Source organism: Chelonoidis abingdonii, chromosome 15 (genome assembly GCF_003597395.2).
Source record: "Chelonoidis abingdonii isolate Lonesome George chromosome 15, CheloAbing_2.0, whole genome shotgun sequence".
In the NCBI taxonomy this organism is placed as follows: domain Eukaryota; kingdom Metazoa; phylum Chordata; order Testudines; family Testudinidae; genus Chelonoidis; species Chelonoidis abingdonii.
In genome coordinates this window covers 12,043,495-12,061,146 of record NC_133783.1, presented here as the reverse complement: position 1 = coordinate 12,061,146, position 17,652 = coordinate 12,043,495, and the positions used below count along the sequence as shown (strand labels likewise).

Sequence of the window (17,652 nt, the reverse complement as noted above, 5' to 3'; positions counted from 1 at the left end):
GGCAATAAGATATTCTCCATCTTATTCTGTATCCCTTTTTTAATGATTCCTAACATCCTGTTTGCTTTTTTGACTGCCGCTGCACACTGCGTGGACGTCTTCAGAGAACTATCCACGATGACTCCAATATCTCTTTCCTGATTAGTTGTAGCCTAATTGTCCCCATCATACTGTATGTATAGTTGGGGTTGTTTTTTCCTAATGTGCATTACTTTACATTTATCCACATTAAATTTCATTTGCCATTTTGTTGCTCAGTCACTTAGTTTTGTGAGATCTTTTTGAAGTTCTTCACAGTCTGGCTTACATTGTTTGAATAACACCTGAGCAATTAAAACCAGGAAGCATGTTAATAATTTCCATAGTCCCAGCTCTTTTAAAAATAGAATAGGGATATGCAATACTGTTACGTGTGGAACCCAGAGAGCTTTTTATAACCCATTTATTATGTGCTAAATTACTCTGCTTGCTCTCTAAAGTTTTGCCAGCATTCAAAAGCTGACCATTAGCAATAAGTAAACTGTAGAAGATTCAGTGATCTATTCTGGATGGATAAACAACCAGGTGTCTGGATGCTTTTCCAGATTAATCCAAACCATTCTGAAAGAGAAACTGACAGGATCAGATTAAGACCATCTGGGACCTAGATCTACCAAAACTTCCCCTCCTGCCAAAAACAAAACAAAACAAAAAACAACAACAAAAAAACCCACACCACAGAAAAGATTACCCAGATTCTTTCCCTCTGATTCCTGACTCTTATCATCCTTCTTCAGCTCCCACAAATAGACTTTTACTGCCAGTTCCTTCCCCATAGACATGTCATTCCTCACTCTTCTCACTACCCATAGGTTCCTTAATCTTCTGTCCTCCGATTATTACTCTTTATTGGCTTGTTGTTCTGTTAAGCCCACACAGGTTGGCAGGCAGGGATTCCAAGGATGCTGCCTTAATCCATCCAGAAAATTTCATGAGTGCAGGATTTCTCATGACATTGCCAATGATTCTGAAACTTCAGCTTTTCATCTCGATTTAGGAGGAAAAACAAATGTCAGAATTTTCTATGGAAGAGAAATGCTGTTTTGTGACCAGCTCTGCTCCTTACAATACATTAAAGCAAAATTTTTGCCTTTGGAATGCACCATATTGTACTAAATGTCAGGGACTTGCAAACAAATGCTGTATGGGAGGGGTACTGTACAAGGTCTCTTCTCCTCCCACCCTCACTCTAAATTATACAGGCTGAACACTATGCGGTATGCCAATATACCCAATAGAGTTTTCAGGTGAAAATATAAACATTTCAGCAAATGCACTTCATATAAATTTTTTTGCCTGTCGTGTTGCTTCCCTGCTTGTTAAGTATTTTTATTCAAATGGACACTAAATTAGTATTTTCACTAGTCCCACATCTCTCCTTGCTGTAGCAGTGTATTCAGAATATAAGCTGGGCTAGGAAGGGGGAAAAAAAAACTATGGGAACTTCTTGTTAAAATGTTGGCAGCACATCACTGATAAGAACTGGGTATGGGCTTCAGGACTGAGTCCAGTGCCATCATCTATTGTACATTCAGTGAGATCCTGGACCAACGATTGTTATCAAGCAAATTTATGCATACTCGATTTCTGAAGGAAAGAGGAAAAGGTTTAAAAACAAAATGCCTACTCACCTGATTGTTACAAGCAACAATGATGTGCTCTGGTTCTGGCATTATGCTGCTTTTCTGGGCCACAAGAGTATCTTTGGTATGGCCTGGAAGACGATAGGAAGAAAAGAGTCCATAGTATTGCTTCATACAGAGAGGATGACCAGACAGCTGTCCACGAGCAAAATCAACAGGTATAGCATTGCTGGAGAGAGAGGAGAGAAACAAAGCCAGAGAAAAGTAGAAAGAGAGAGACAGAAAGAAAAAGAAATCTAATCTGTCCTTTGTTCTGTTACAGTTAGATTAGGTACAATACAAATGGAATAATAAAAACAAGATTACAATTTAAGGAAATAGATTAATTCCCACACCAAAGTTAAATACATCATTCCTGGCAGATTCATGCATATTCATTAGGCAATTTTATTTGCATTCAATGAATATGTTTTTAGAGACTCAAACAATAGCAGGGCATGCAAATCAGTGACTGCAACATATATTCATTATCTGTGAATATACAGTACACTTGCGCTTTTCATCATCCACTATAAAATCTTTCACATATGTATCCTCTGCCGATCCAAAGGAAAAAAAAAAAAAAAAAGCCTGCTTTCCACCAAGAGTCCTGAGGTAGGAGTAGGGAGCCTGCTTAGAAGGGATCCTCAAAACTCTGTAGGATAAATGAAAATCAGTTGAACATCTGAAGCTGACATGCACCCTAGAAGGCTATGTGTGCTTTGTACTGGAAGTCCAGGCTAGAGTTGCTTAGAATGTTTAAGGGAAACATCTCCGTCTCTGGAAATCAGTAAAATGGACAGGATGGAGGGGAATCATCTGCACAGTGAGGAGTTAATTTAATCCTACCAAACAACTTTGGCCCTTAGAGTGGCACATGGGGGAAGTAAATGCTGAAATTTAGTAGCTGGATCCTTTTTAATTGCTAGGAGTCTGAGGGGAGCTATTTATCCCTCTGATATATTTATAAAGAGCAATCATATCAGGGAGGGAGAGGAATTATTTAAGTTTAGTACCAATGTGGACACAAGAACAAATGGATATAAACTGAACACTAGGAAGTTTAGATTTGAAATTAGATGAAGGTTTCTAACCATTAGAGGAGTGAAGTTCTGGAACAGCCTTCCAAGGGGAGTAGTGGGGGCAAAAGACATATCTGGCTTCAAGACTAAGCTTGATAAGTTTATGGAGGGGATAGTATGATGGGATAGCCTAATTTTGGCAATTAATTCATCTTCGATTATTTGTAGGTAAATATGCCCAATGGTCTGTGATGGGATGTTAGATGGAGTGGGATCTGAGTTACTATAGAGAATTCTTTCCTGGGTGCTGGCTGGTGAGTCTTGCCCACATGCTCAGGGTTTAACTGGTTGTCATATTGAGGTCGGGAAGGAATTTTCCTCCAAGGCAGATTGGCAGAGGACCTGGAGGTTTTTCACCTTCCTCTGCAGCGTGGGACATGGGTCACTTGCTGGAGGATTCTCTGCACCTTGAGGTCTTTAAACCATGATTTGAGGACTTCAGTAACTCAGACATAGGTTAGGAGGTTGTTACAGGAGTGGGTGAGTGAGATTCTATGGCCTGCGTTGTGCAGGTCAGACTGGATGATCATAATGGTCCCTTCTGACCTTAAAGTCTATGAACAATACACACTAAAGTGCCTCTTTAGTGACCAGAACAAAATCAGGTTACTTTGCTGTGGAATATTTTCTTTTATAATTATAGATTGTGGGACATTGTACTGTCAATGTAGTTGAAACTAATGTAGTTGTCATTGTAGGCAGGGGCCAAAGGGAAATTGCTGGTCTTGTGGTTAGGATACTAGATCAGGAGAAAGTTCTCTATTTCCCAGGTCTGCCATAGACTTCCTGTATGACTTACTTCCTTGGAAAAGTCACAATCTCCCTGTGGCTCAGGTCCTCATCTGTAAAACGGGGATAATAATACTTCCTTTCTTTCCACCCTCCATCTTTGTCTTGTCTATTTAGATTGTCAGCTCTTTGGGCCAGAGACAGTCTCTTATGTTCTAATGTAGTACAAAGCCCAATAGAGTCCCACTCTCGTTTTGGGCCTATTTTCACAAGAATAGTAAATAATAACAATGATGATAAGACAGTCTATGATTGGGAGACACCCGGGAGAAAGGGGACATTATACTATATTGTTCTGATAAAAAACTTGCACTAATTTAATATGTTCTTGTGTTGTTATATTTTTGTCTGTTTAAATTAGGCTTTGTTTGAAATACTTTAACCAGGCAACTGTGCTATCTACATAGCTAAAACTACTGTGACAAAGTTCCTCCTCTACCTTGGTGGGTCCTGTGCTTATTGGCAGATTTGCTCACCTCACAGATTCACCTTGTGGATCGGGAAACAGCCCAGAGACCTTTCCCTCTGGTAGAAGCCACAGTCCAGGTCAATTCCTCCTGTGTTTGATCAGGAGTTGGGAAGTTTGGGGGGAACCCAGGCCTGCCCTCTATTCTGGGTTCCAGCCCAGGGCCCTGTGGACTGCAGCTGTCTAGAGTGCCTCCTGGTACAGTTGTGCGACAGCTACAACTCCCTGGCTACTTCCCCCTGGCCTCCTCCAAACACCTTCTTTGTCCTCACCACTGGACCTTCCTCCTGATGTCTGATAATGCTTGTACTCCTCAGTCCTCCAGCAGTATGCCTACTTGCTCTCAGCTTCTTGCACAGCTCTTGCTCCCAGTCCTTCACACACACTTCCTCTCCTCTGACTCCATGGCTCCCTCTGGCCTGAGAGGAATGAGCCCTTTTATAGTATCAGAAGAGCCTTAACAGCCTCAGCTGACTCTTAGCAGGTTAATTGGAGTCATGTGTTCTCATTAGCTTGGTCTCTCAGGGAACAGGAAACTGCTTATGCAGTGGCCAGTATATCTCCCTTCTACTACTCTATTGTTCCTAACTGGCCTTGGTCTATCACATATCCCTCCCCCTGCTCAACACCAAGGGGTTGGGCAGCTTGGGACGCCAGACAGTGTACACGTGATAAGCCGTCAGCATTGCCATGGTGACTCCTGCTCTGTGCTGTATGCAGAACTGGAAAGGTTGGAGGGATAAGAAGTACTTGGTTACCCTTGTGTTCTTTTCCTTGTTCCATTGCATCTATTGAAGAGGGGCATAGTCTGTCATGAGGACAAATCTGCGCACCAGCAGGTAGTAATGCAGTGTTTCCATGGCCCATTTTATGGTGAGGCACTCTCTCTCTACCACTACATATTTTTGTTCCCTCGGAAGGAGTTTCCTGCTGAGGTAGAGAATTGGCTGTTCCTCTTCCCCAACCATCTGTGACAGGACAGCCCTCAGATGCATCATCTGAAGGATGAATAACTTGGTGAAATCCAGGGCTATCAATATGGGGTTACTACAGAGGGCAGTCTGTAGATCTGTGAATGTCCTCTCTGCTGCATCAGACCATCTGACTGGATTAGGACCATTGGCCTTCGTTAAGTCCGATAGGGGACTTGCCCTTGTGGCAAAATGGGGGATGAAACACCGGTAATACCCTACCACCCCTAGGAATACTCGGACTTGCTTCTTACTACTTGGTCATGGCCAATTTTGATGGCCTCTAACTTGCTCAGTTGAAGTTTTTACCAGATCTTTTCCTACCATGTAGCCAAGATATTTGGCCTCCGTGAACCCACAGCACACTTGGCAGGGTTTGCCGTAAGGCCAGCTCACCTGAAGGTATCAAGGACCACCCCCACCTTCTTCAAGTGGGTTTCCCAGTCTGGAGTATGAATCACAACGTCATCCAAGTAGGCCACAGCATAGCTGGCATGGGGGCATAGTAACTTGTCCATGAGGCGCTGAAAGGTAGCTGGGGCCCCATGTAGTCCAAAAGGAAGGACTGTATGCTGGAAAAAACCCTCTGGTGTAGAGAACGCCATCTTCTCCTTTGCATCTTTGGCTATGGGAATCTGCCAATACCCTTTGTCAAGTTTAGGGTCATTAAGTACCAGGCATTCCCCAGACGGTCCACTAATTCATCTATGCGGGCTATAGAGTAGGCATCAAACTGGGATATCTCATTTAGTCTATGGAAGTCATTGCAGAACCTCATGGTGCCATCAAGTTTGGACACCAGCGCTATTGGGCTGGACCACTGACTGTGAGATTCTTCAATGATCCCCATCTCCAGCATTTTCCTGACTTCTGCTTTTATTTCATCTCTTTTGGCTGCTGGCACCCGGTAGGCCTCATTGTTACTCTGGCCCCAGCGTTTGTGATGATGTGGTGATATGTCCCAGTTGTGCGACCTAGCTTTGTTGAGAATACATCTAGATATTGGGTGATCATCTCAGTTACCTCTTTCTTCTGGCCTGTTGTTAGATCAGGAGACACCCGCACCTGTTCAGGGAATTTGTTCCCTGGGTCCAGGTCTTCCCAAACCACTGTGCATGCCTCTCAGGTATGCCAGGGTTTCAGAAGGTTGACATATCTGTTCTAGTTTTCGACGTCCCGGTTGTGGCACCTTGTAATTTACTTCCTGTATGGGTTCAACTATTTCATAGGGCCCTTGCCACTGGGTCAACAGCTTACTTTTGGCTGTGGGTACCAGTACCATTACTTGGTCACAGGGCTAAAACTGATGAACCTTGGCTTGACAGTTGTAGTAGGTTTGCTGGGCCTCTTGGGCCTTCTCTAGGTGCTTCCTCACTATGGGAGTGACCCAGGCTATCTGGTCCCTCATCTGTAGCACATGCTCTATTATGTTCTTCCCCTCACTGGGTTCCTCCTCCCAAATTTCCTTGGCTAAGTCCAGGATGCCTCGGGGGTTGTGGCCATATAACAGCTCAAAGTGGGAGAATCAAGTTGAGGCCTGAGGTACCTCCCGGATAGCAAACATAAAGTAAGGTAGTAGGGTGTCACAGTCCTTCCTGTCCCGACTTACCACCTTCCTTATCGTAGCCTTGAGGGTTCGGTTAAACCGTTCTACTAACCCATCAGTCTGTGGAGGATAGACTGAAGTTCTCAGGGTATGTATATGGAGCAGCGTACAGAGATCCTTCATTAGCTTCAACATAAATGGGGTTCCTTGGTCTGTTAATATCTCCTTCTGTAGCCCCACTCAGCCAAAGATCCCCACCAGCTCTTTGGCTGTCGTTTTAGAGGCCATGTTCTGCAGGGGGATGGCTTCTGGGTAGTAAATAGCATAGTCCAAAACAACAAGTATATATTGGTGGCCCCGAGCTGTCTTCTCCAGGTCCCACTAGGTCCATGGCTATTTGCTCGAAGGGGACCTCTATGATGGGAAGGGGTACCAAAGGTACCCTCAAGTGGGGATGAGGACTGTGCAGCTGACACTCCGGGCAGGACGCACAGTACCTCCGCACTTCTTCATGTACTACGGGCCAGAAGAACCATCATAGGACCCGTGCCAGAGTCTTCTCTACCCCAAATGCCCCCCAAAAAGATGACTATGGGCAAGACTTAATACAGCGTTCTGGTATTTTTGAGGTACTAGGATCTGCTGTAGCTTCTGCTGTTGTACTGGTGCAACCTGGTATAAGAGATCCTTCTTCATTATGAAGTAGGGTCCTGGCACCTGGATTTTCCCTTCCACGGGGATCCCATCTATTTCAGTTACCTTCCTCCTGATGTTGTCATACCTTGGGTCTTCTGCCTGGTCCCATCCAAAATTGCCTCTCCCGGGGCTAATCTGCTTGAGATCTAGGGGCCCAGTCTCTGTTGCCTCTGATGGTTCAGCAGCATTAGGGTGGGGGTCAGACTCGGATGCTTCTCCCTCCTGGGTGACCTCTTTTTCAGCTGCTCAGGTCCACCTAGCTATGAGAGTGACCCTCTGGCTTTGGGTCAGTAGTCGTGTTCCCAAGGCCTTAGCTGCCCTTCTTTCCCTTTTTGTCTTTCTACTCTGTCTGTGAGTGGAGAACAAATCTGGGGATATTTTAGAGAAGATTTGGGGTTGACAGTCTGCTGTGGATGCCTCACTAATTTCAAGGATCCCATCTTTCTCAAATCCCCCTACTGGGAGTAAGTCTCCAAACCCTAGGAAGTCCCTCCCTATAAGCACCAGGTATGGGAGTTTAGAGACTACACCTGCTGCTACCTCAGTAGTGTTCCCTTGGATCTCGATTTTTACTGGGATAGTGGGGTAGTAGCTAACTGTCCCATGGACGCATGTCATCACTGTACGTTTAGCCTGCAGCAGCTGACTATGCTTCACAAGCTTCCCTGAGATAAGTGTGATAGCACTTCCTAAATCAACCAGTGCCGTGGTCTCTACCCCATTTCGTTTCACTGGTCTGGTGTACATATGTGGGGTTAGTGAGACCCCCACAAGGTGGATTAGGGACATGGGTCTGCCCAGTTCCCCAGGTTACACTGCATAGGGTTCTCGGCACTGGGACACTGTGCAGCTATGTGTCCCCACTCCTCGCAGGCATAACATCTCTATAGAACCCTAGGCGTTCCCTGGTCTCTTGGTTTGGGCAGTCTAACATCATGATCCTCTTCCTCCTCAGTGCTCTGACTCTTTGTGGCATCTGGTGGGCCTTCAGTCCTTGTCTTTTTCCACGTGGGCCCTCCTGGTGGCCCAGTCACCTGAGCTTTAGAGCTCAGTGCTGCTAGTTTAACTGGGGGTGCCTCTTCCTTAACTGGTCAGGTCAGCTCCCTCACTGTCCTTCGCCTCTCTACCAGGGTGACAACCTCGTCATAGGTGGAGGGTTCGTTCTGGCTTACCCAGGCGTGAAGGTCTGGTGGTAGTCCCCTCATGTATCGGTCGATGACCAGAACCTCTAGTATTTCTTCCGGACTCTGGGATTTCGTTCGCAACTACTTTCATCCAAGATGGATGAGGTCATACAATTGGGACTGCAGGGTTTTGTCTTCCTAATACCTCCACTCATGATACCGCTGGGCCTGCACTGTGGTCGTTAGCCCAGATCTGGCCAGGATCTCTGCTTTCAGCTGGGGTAGCCTGCTGAAGCCTCTTTAGGCACATCATGGTAGGCCTTCTGGGCCTCCTCACACTGGAATGGGGTGAGGATGTCAGTCCACTGATCTCGAGGCCAGGCCTCCTGTAGGGCTGTCCTCTCAAAGGCCAGAAGGTATGCCTCTACATCATCCTCCCGCGTCATTTTCTGTGGCCAATGGCTGGCCCGTATGATCTGCATCCTATCATGGCCACGGTTCAGCTCTGTAAGGGTCTTTACCTTGTTTACCAGTTCTCGCAACATAGCTCAGTCTTGAGCAGCCTGGTCCGTCAGCAGGCGATTAGTCTCTTGCTGCAGCTGCACTGCCTCCTGTTGGGCGGTTGCTTGGACACGGGTAGCTTCCTGCTGGGCTTGTAGCTGGTAGCTTGTATCAATGCCTGTACTACGTCATCCATTGTGGTGGAAAAAAAAATAAATCCTCTCCCATTTTTTTTTTAAATCACCCTCCTTTTGCCACGCTCTGCACACCAAATCCCACCTCTAACACAGTTGTGACAAAGTTCCTCCTATTCCTTGGTGGGTCCTGCGCTTATTGGCAGATTCACTCGCCTCACAGATTCACCCTGTGGGTTGGGAAACAGCCCAGAGACCTTTCCCTCTGGTAGAAGCCACAGTCCAGGTCAGTTCCTCCTGTGTTTGATCAGGAGTTGGGAGGTTTGGGAGGGAACCCGGGCCTGCCCTCTACTTCGGGTTCCAGCCCAGGGCCCTGTGGACTGCAGCTGTCTAGAGTGCCTCCTGGTACAGTTGCACGACAGCTGCAACTCCCTGGCTACTTCCCCCTGGCCTCCTCCAAACACCTTCTTTGTCCCCACCACCAGACCTTCCTCTGGATGTCTGACAACACTTGTACTTCTCAGTCTTCCAGCAGTATGCCTACTCACTCTCAGCTTCTTGCACACCTCTTTCTCCCAGCTCTTCACATGCACTTCCTCTCCCCTGGCTCCCTTTGGCCTGACTGGAATGAGCCCTTTTATAGCATCAGAAGGGCCTTAACTAGGGTCACGTGCTTAACAGCCTCAGCTGACTCTTAGCAGGTTAATTGGAGTCAAGTGTTCTCCACTTAAGTGGAGTGTTAGCCTGGAGCAGCCCCTGCTCTGGTCACTCAGGGAACAGAAAACTGCTTATCCAGTGGCCAGTATATCTCCCTTCTACTACTCTGTTGTTCCTAACTGTCCTGGGTCTATCACACTACATACAAGTAAAAGCTGTGTTATCTTGCACTTTATCAACCAGAAAGATCTATTAACCAGCATTTCTGATATTTCCCAATACAAATCTTCGATCTAGTAACTGGAACTAGTATACTGCCCAGGAGGTTATGCAACTGCATATTCCGCACTCTAGTTTTATGCAAAAGAGGCAGAAGACAAGTAAGCAAGCTGATACCATGGATTTATTCAAAACACCAGCTTCCAGGGTATATCATAGGGTCATTACACATTCAGCCCAATCTCCTACACTTTCTACATCTACAATGATAATTGATGTTGATAATGATGATGCCAAGGCACTGCAAGATCTTGAAGTGCCTTCTGAATCATCAAAGATCAAATTATGTTCAGTATAGTTTTAGTGTTAAATGTATTTTTAGTGATCTGGGTGTCCGCCATGAGCTGCCCATAGTGATATGTAATGTCATAAGATAACCTACAGTATAGAAAACTTTACCTGTATACACCTGAGTGCTTCAAGAAACCAGCCACTCTGCAGTGCAGTACTACTGCTGGATTGGTGAGTACAGTACCTTTATACTATTTTATATTTTATTCATTTTATTGTATCCTATGTCTTTGAAAATTGGTATTCCATTGGTAAGTATAGCGCTTAGGTAACCGGAATTTTTGACTAACCGGCACCGCCACTCCTCCAACATGCCAGATAACAAAGCTTTACTGTACCTTGGAAAGTTATGAACTGCTTTTGCATACTAGTCTTGTGCCTATTGTGTTTGCCCATGTAGTGATTCAGAAGATGCTAGGATTACATTGACTATCCTACGGCTATAACAGGGCAACAATGGATATTGGAATATTAACAGCTATAATGAGGAAATATTAGTGTTGGTACCCAAAGGTGAGAAACAACAGTAGAACTTCTAGAAAAGGGAGTAAATAACTATTAAAGTGAGGCTAGGAATACTGTGACGAGTCTTCTTTAGATCAAGGAACCCAGGTCAAAATATTAAAGATAAAATGTTACATCTTTGCTAAGCAATAGGTATTCCTAGCTCTTCACAGATGCATACCAGGCTGTCATGTAAAGATGTAGTGACAAAGTAGTTTATAACATGTCAACATCTGCATTTTTAGATATGCAGATATGGCATACAGTTCTATAGTTTATCTTAGACAATGGTTCCTGAGCAACCAAGAATAGTTTCAGACTTTGAAGTAAAAAAATCCAACAACTCCTTTCAATTAATTTTCTTAAAGTCAATTCACAGGTGGTGAGACTAGGGTGATCAGATGTCACAATTTTATAGGGACAGTCCCAATATTTGGGGCTTTTTCTTATATAGGCACCTATTGCCCCTCCCCCACCTCCTGTCCCGATTTTTACACTTTCTATCTAGTCACCCTAGGTGAGACCTCAGATGGCTAAATATTGACTTTGCCTTTCCCTGGCCCAAATGAATGCTGGTCAGGATGCGTGACAAGGGGGATCTCATTATCCCATGATTGAAAATGTTCCATTCCTCCGCTATGGTGCAGTGTACTGTGCATTGGTTGTCTGCCACATTGCACTCTTTGGGTGGATGCATTTCAGTGGTACTGCTGGAATGTAGTTTGTGAAATTCTTTTGGATGAATGGTGCTATATATGTAAAATAGTGTTATTAATAATACAGTTCTCAAGGACTGCTGGAGATATTTTCCTACATTTACACTTTTCATGTACAGCAGGAAAAATGGATTACAACTTTTTTGGTTAAATACCAGCAATAGAACCTGGGTGTGATTAGGCTTGTGGGGTTTATTATTTTGGGATGGGGTAGGGCACGTCTATTAACAAATTAACCATGGTGAAGAGACAAATATCAGAAATATGGAAATTGTACAGATACTTGTGAGGGAGTTTACCAAACTGGTGGTTCTCAAATAATATGTAGGGGTGTTGGCAAACTTTGCTATGACACACCACACAACAGAAAGACTAACCCAGGAACCAATCCCTGCAACAAACCCCATTGCCAACTCTGTCCGCATATCTATTCAAGGGACACCATCATAGGACCTAACCACATCAGCCACACCATCAGGGACTCATTCACCTGCACATCTACCAATGTAATATATGCCAGCAGCGCCCCTCTGCCATTTACATTGGCCAAACTGGACCATCTCTACACAAAAGAATAAATGGACACAAATCAGACATCAAGAATTGTAACATTCCAAAACCACTAGGAGAGCACTTCAATCTCCCTAGACACTCAGTAACAGCTTTAAAATGGCCATTCTTCAACAAAAAAATCTTCAAAAACAGACTTCAATGAGAAAGTGCAGAACTGGAATTAATTTGCAAACTTGACACCATGAAATTAGGCCTGAATAAAGACTGTGAGTGGCTAGTTCACTACAAAAAGTAAAAAAAACAGGAATACTTGTGGCATCTTAGAGACTAACAAATTTATTTGAGCATAAGCTTTTCTGGGCTACAGCCCACTTCATAGGATGCATGGATGCTGCATACATCCGATGAAGTGGGCTGTAGCCCATGAAAGCTTATGCTCAAATAAATTTGTTAGTCTCTAAGGTGCCACAAGTACTCCTGTTCTTTTTGCAGATACAGACTAACACAGCTGCTACTCTGAAACCTACAAAAAGTAGTTTTCCCTCTGATAGTCACCCCTTCTTGTCAACTGTTGGGAATGGGCCACATCCACCAGACTGAATAGACCACATTAGCACTGACCCCCGCACTTGGTAAGACAACTCCCATCTTTTCATGTGCTATATATTTATATCTATCTACTGTATTTTTCACTCCATGAATCTGATGAAGTGGTTATAGCTCACAAAAGCTTATGCCCAAATAAATTTCTTAATCTCACAAGGACTCCTCCTTATTTTTGCTATGATACTGACACACATTGATCTGCAGTTGGAGAGGATGGACTCCTTAGGTAGGTCTGAAACAGTCACATTAGTCAGATTTTTATGTTGTATTGTAGATTGAACTGTGTATCTGACAGATGACTGACATGACTTACGAAGAATCCTCATCTGGCACCTCATATTGTAGTAATAAAGGAGAAGCATGTAAAACTACCATGGTGTTGCCAAAGCTACCATACCTGAACCATTTCAGTGCCTAACATTAGAGTGGTCCAATGAATTATGGCCTAATGTAGCGTGCCTTTGGACACCTCCAAGCATTCCTAATCAGAGCTCTTTATATTTGTAGTCAGTCAGTGATTCTACTCCAAAATACTTACGCATCCAGTAAAGCTTTATAATCCAGCACTCCTGAAATGAGATTAGCAGCAAATCTGTAAGTAAAAAATAGAAATAACCTCACTCTTTTGCCATGCAGCAACATGGTGCCATTTCTGGGAGTTCAGTCTGAGTCTGAGAAGGCCCATAAAGATCAATTATGCTCTACAGTAATGGTTCTCAAACTTTTTTTCTGCAGACCACTTAATGTTGGTTGTATCGTTAGCTAACTATGATAATGCCCTTTGGATAAAAGTGCTATATTACAAAAAAATAATAATTTATTTTGTTTTACAAATAAAAGCACACAACTCATATTTTAATATCAGTAGTCTTACTTTCTAATGTAATGGATGTGCCCTCTCTCCCCTGCCATGGCAGCCCCCCATCTGGAGTTGAGAAGGAGGTGGGTCTCTTCCCCACCCCAGCAGCCACAGAGTTGAGGCCGGGAAGGAGGGCCATCTCTCCCTGGCAACTGCAGCCCTGGAGCTGGGGAAAGTTGACTCTTTCTCTGGCCGCCGCAGTCCTGCATGTTCCAAATTCCCCCCACCCACTCTTCTCACTCCACTGTCCCCTCCCACTTATCCTCTATTCCCCCCGAGGCCACCACCTCACCTTACATGTGTGTTTTCTCCAGGGTCCAGGCACCTAATTAGTGGAGCCACACCTGCATGGCTCCATTAATTAGGCGGGTGGCCCTTCATTTTCTCGTGTGCAGCCATCCAGGCACGCGCCTTTAGAGAGAACTATCTGCAGACCACCTGAATGGAGCTTGCGGACCATTGGTGGTCCATGGACCACAGTTTGAGAATCTCTGCTCTACAGCATGACACAGTCTGTCTCTTGGCAAGAAAGGGAAAAAAACGCTATGATTAATTTTAACTTACACATGCAGAGGAAGAATTAGTTGACTAGTGTATATAATTAGTGTTATGTATTTTTATGAGCATAGTGCCTAGTCATGGACCAGGACCCCATTGCACTAGGTGCTATACAAACACAGAACAAAATGACAGTCCCTGCCCCACAGAGTTTACAATCATGTAGTGATAATCCTTATTTAACAATTAAACAAAATTAGACTGGATACCACAAGAGGATACTTGGAAGTAGTTGTTTACAGAACAGGATGGGGGCTGCATCCTTGACAGAAGCCTCAGCAATATAAACACTTAAGTACTACCTGGTGTACTGAAGTATTTGCTGTCCTGAAATATATACTCTTGCTCCATGGCTGCAGGGCAGGAACATTATTTCCTCAGACTGCCCATTTGCTATGTTTCTGAATGGGATCCTCTATGTTAAAAGTGTTTGTTTGTTATGGGTCATATGCATTAGAGAAATGCAAAACGTAGTTTCATAGAAAAGTGTGCACAGTGAATCTATTCAGTAACAAGAGGAAGCACATTTATTCTAATGTTTAGAGAAGGTTTAAAAAAAGACATGGTGCTCTGTCTATGCAAAATTTTAATATAATACAGATCAGCTTCAAGGTTCTGACTGTTTTTTTTAAATTATAACAGCATAAATTCATATGCAATTTACTCTTTCAGTAATGTGCAGCTGGAAAGTGCTAAAAGCAAAGAGGAAATCTGCAATATTTGAAAGTAGATTTGCTTTGTATTGTTGTTTAAAAAGGGGGAAATGATTTGGCAAAGGTTGAGAACTGGAAGCTTACTTTTGAATAGCATCTGGGGATATATATTGTGTACTTGGCTTGTATAAACTTTGTTTATTCTTTATGTTTTCACTTTTTAAAATAAATTTAGCCACCCTTATATCCATATAGGGAAATAGTCAACACCAAAAATGTTCTTTGGATGCTGGTGATTTTAGAAGCAACAGGGCTCCAGAATTCATTGGTTATATGTGCAGCAGCAGGTATAATCAGGAGTAATGCAATTACTTTTTGATATAAAGTAATTTTTGAAAACACTGTCTGTTAAAGGGACCCTTCTTCCCCCAACCCTGTTTTCTTATCTGTCAGTCAGCTCTGCTGGTTGTACATAGCTTAATTCTTCATGAGCCCTGGAAATGATTTTCTTCTAGTTCATGTTTTAATATTGTATTTCCAAGATCTTTTCTTTGGACTCTGCAGCAGTCTTCTCCATTAATCTGTTATCCTGATCAATCACAACAAAGCACTGACTGTTGCTTTAGAATGGATTTTATTGTATTGTCGGAAGGTGTTGATTTCTCGATACTAGTTCTTGGTAACCCAGTTGTTTCCATTGCACTTTCAGGTTGTTTTGACACGAACAAAGTTAGTGCCCACTTTCCAGCACTTGTGCAGCCGTGGGGTACATGGTGGGAGATTGGGCAGTATACTAACTTCTGGGCTTATATTTTTCCATATTCATCCGTCCCCAGGAGATGCTAAACGGAGAACAAATGTTTTTCCTGCATGGCACAAAGACCTCAAATTAGGGTGGCTGTCATGTAGGGCTCTGCTACAGCTTGCTGAGTTGTAACTGTAGCATATTGAAGACTGTTCAACTCTAAACAACATGCATGGAGTCAGGATTTCTTTTCCCAGCAAAGAGCTCTGATTTGGGAAAGTATCTGATGAGAAGTTTAAGATGCTTCACAAATATCTCTAGTTTTAAACGTTCCTTCAGTATATTTTGTCTAAAATGATAAATGTGATGGCAAAATTTTCTATTTAAAGTATAATTCTTAATTTAAGGTTTCTGCATGAGTGAAATTAGAAGCTGTACAGTAGGGAGCGGTTTAATGACAGACACCCTCATTTGTTTAAACAAGCTGGTTATCTGTTTGCCAGAGCAGCATATTTAAAGGGTTTTTTTCAGAGGCAAAAGCTGTGGTCTTTAATACGTTACCTCAGCTGGTCATTCACATCCTTGAAATGTTGACTGGCAAAGATAATTGCAGGACTGGAATTGACTGGAAGAGCCAACCGGTTGTTGAGGTACATGTCATCCAACCAGTAGTTAAACACCTAAGGGAAGGGGAGGAAACATCTTACAACCAACTAAATTGTGTGTGTGTGGGTGGTTGGTGGCACAATGCGTCAAATGTGGGCTTTGATTAATGGGGCCATTAGTCATTTTCAGTCTGAGCTCAGTGGTCTCAGCTCACTCTAAATCAGCCACAAATCCATTATCCTATCATTCAATCTATGGTAAATTACAGTGTGTGCCATAAAAAAATAAACAAGTTTATTGTATTATTATCTATATATTTGTTCACAGCCAAGTATTTTTAAAGAAACAGTGGTAAGTGTTTATTTTTTAATGGCACCAACTGTATGTTCAAGGATAAGTAGAATTTAACCAATGTAGCCTTTCCTTATGCAGATAGTTGCTACAAATGTTGGTTGATATTGCCTAGATGCTATTTTTATTATCTATCAAGCACCTTCAGTGTACTTACTGCTGTGCAGTATGTAGAGATATACATAGCGCCAGCGAACTTAATAATCTAAGGCCCTGATCCTGCAGATAATAGTGGATGGGTGAAATTCTGAGCCTGCACAGAGCCCTATAATAGTCAATGGGGCTTCATGCATGTGCAGCAGTCCACTTACATGCCATCAGTTTCAAGATCAGGGCCCAAATAAGACAAACAATATAGTTAAAAACAAACAACAGGACCTAAATTTTCAAAAGTGACTAGTGATTCTTGGTGCCTGAGTTTTTGGATGCCCAATGTGAGAAATCTCAAAGGGACTGATTTTAAGAGGAGGATGGTCCTTGGCATTATTTGATCATCGGGACTATTTGAAGTAGGGGACTCCAAAACTGGGTCATCTAAAACACCAGTCATTTGAAAATTTAGGTCCATGTGACCATGTGAAGGTCAAAATTTCAAAGCTTGGGGTGTTTGCTTGTTTTTAAATTTAACAAATTTGTAGGTGGATTATGCCATTGAGAGGTGGGGAGAGAAACACATCAACTGCTGGCATGTCGGAGTGTGATTGTTATCAGTACTTGGCCCATACAAGCACAAGTAATGACCTCCTAAGCATTTGTGTACAGAAGTTGAAAGTACAACAAAGACATTTTCTTATCCCCAGCCACTATTTCATGCTATTGCTGATCACCATGTTTTGAAAGACAGAGTTGTTTGGAAAATCAAGTTGTCTGTCTGAATTTAGCAGACACACTTTGAGTACAGTAAATATAAACAGAGAAATTATGCAAAACTAATTATGAATTTATGCATCTGCTGAAAAAGATTTCCTTTGAGATTTTTTTCAACATTATCGGAACAGATGCTGAAAATAACTCCTTCCCCCACATTCCCTGGAGTCTTCAGGAGAAGAGGCCAAACCTTTATTCCTGGGAAGTTAAATTCCAAATTAAAATAACTCTAGTTTGTCTTAATAATTGAATGATTACTTTTACTAGCCAGCCTGGATGTTGTGATATTTCAGAAAAGTCTTATATGTGGTGCATCTATAATTCTTGTACCCTTCAGGCGGGTCACATTTCTTATTTGAATGATCACCTCACTCCTTAAATAGTTATTAGAAACACTTTTTTATTTAATAAATGTATTTTTTCTCCAACCAAGAAGATTAATTATGATTTTAGGAACAGAATAACAAAAGGAGATTT

The 17,652-nt window shown here is 43.0% G+C and overlaps 1 protein-coding gene across 1 annotated transcript in view; it reads right to left on the bottom strand.

Moving 5' to 3' along the window:
* CHAT (choline O-acetyltransferase) overlaps window positions 1-17,652 on the bottom strand; it is a 48,164-nt gene that overhangs the window by 26,866 nt on the left and 3,646 nt on the right. Inside the window, exons 3-5 of the mRNA XM_032804811.1 lie at window positions 15,913-16,031; window positions 13,075-13,128; window positions 1,671-1,851 (exon numbers count right to left, since the gene is read on the bottom strand). Coding sequence (XP_032660702.1) covers window positions 1,671-1,851; window positions 13,075-13,128; window positions 15,913-16,031 — 354 coding nt within the window. The remainder of the gene's footprint in view (window positions 1-1,670; window positions 1,852-13,074; window positions 13,129-15,912; window positions 16,032-17,652) is intronic.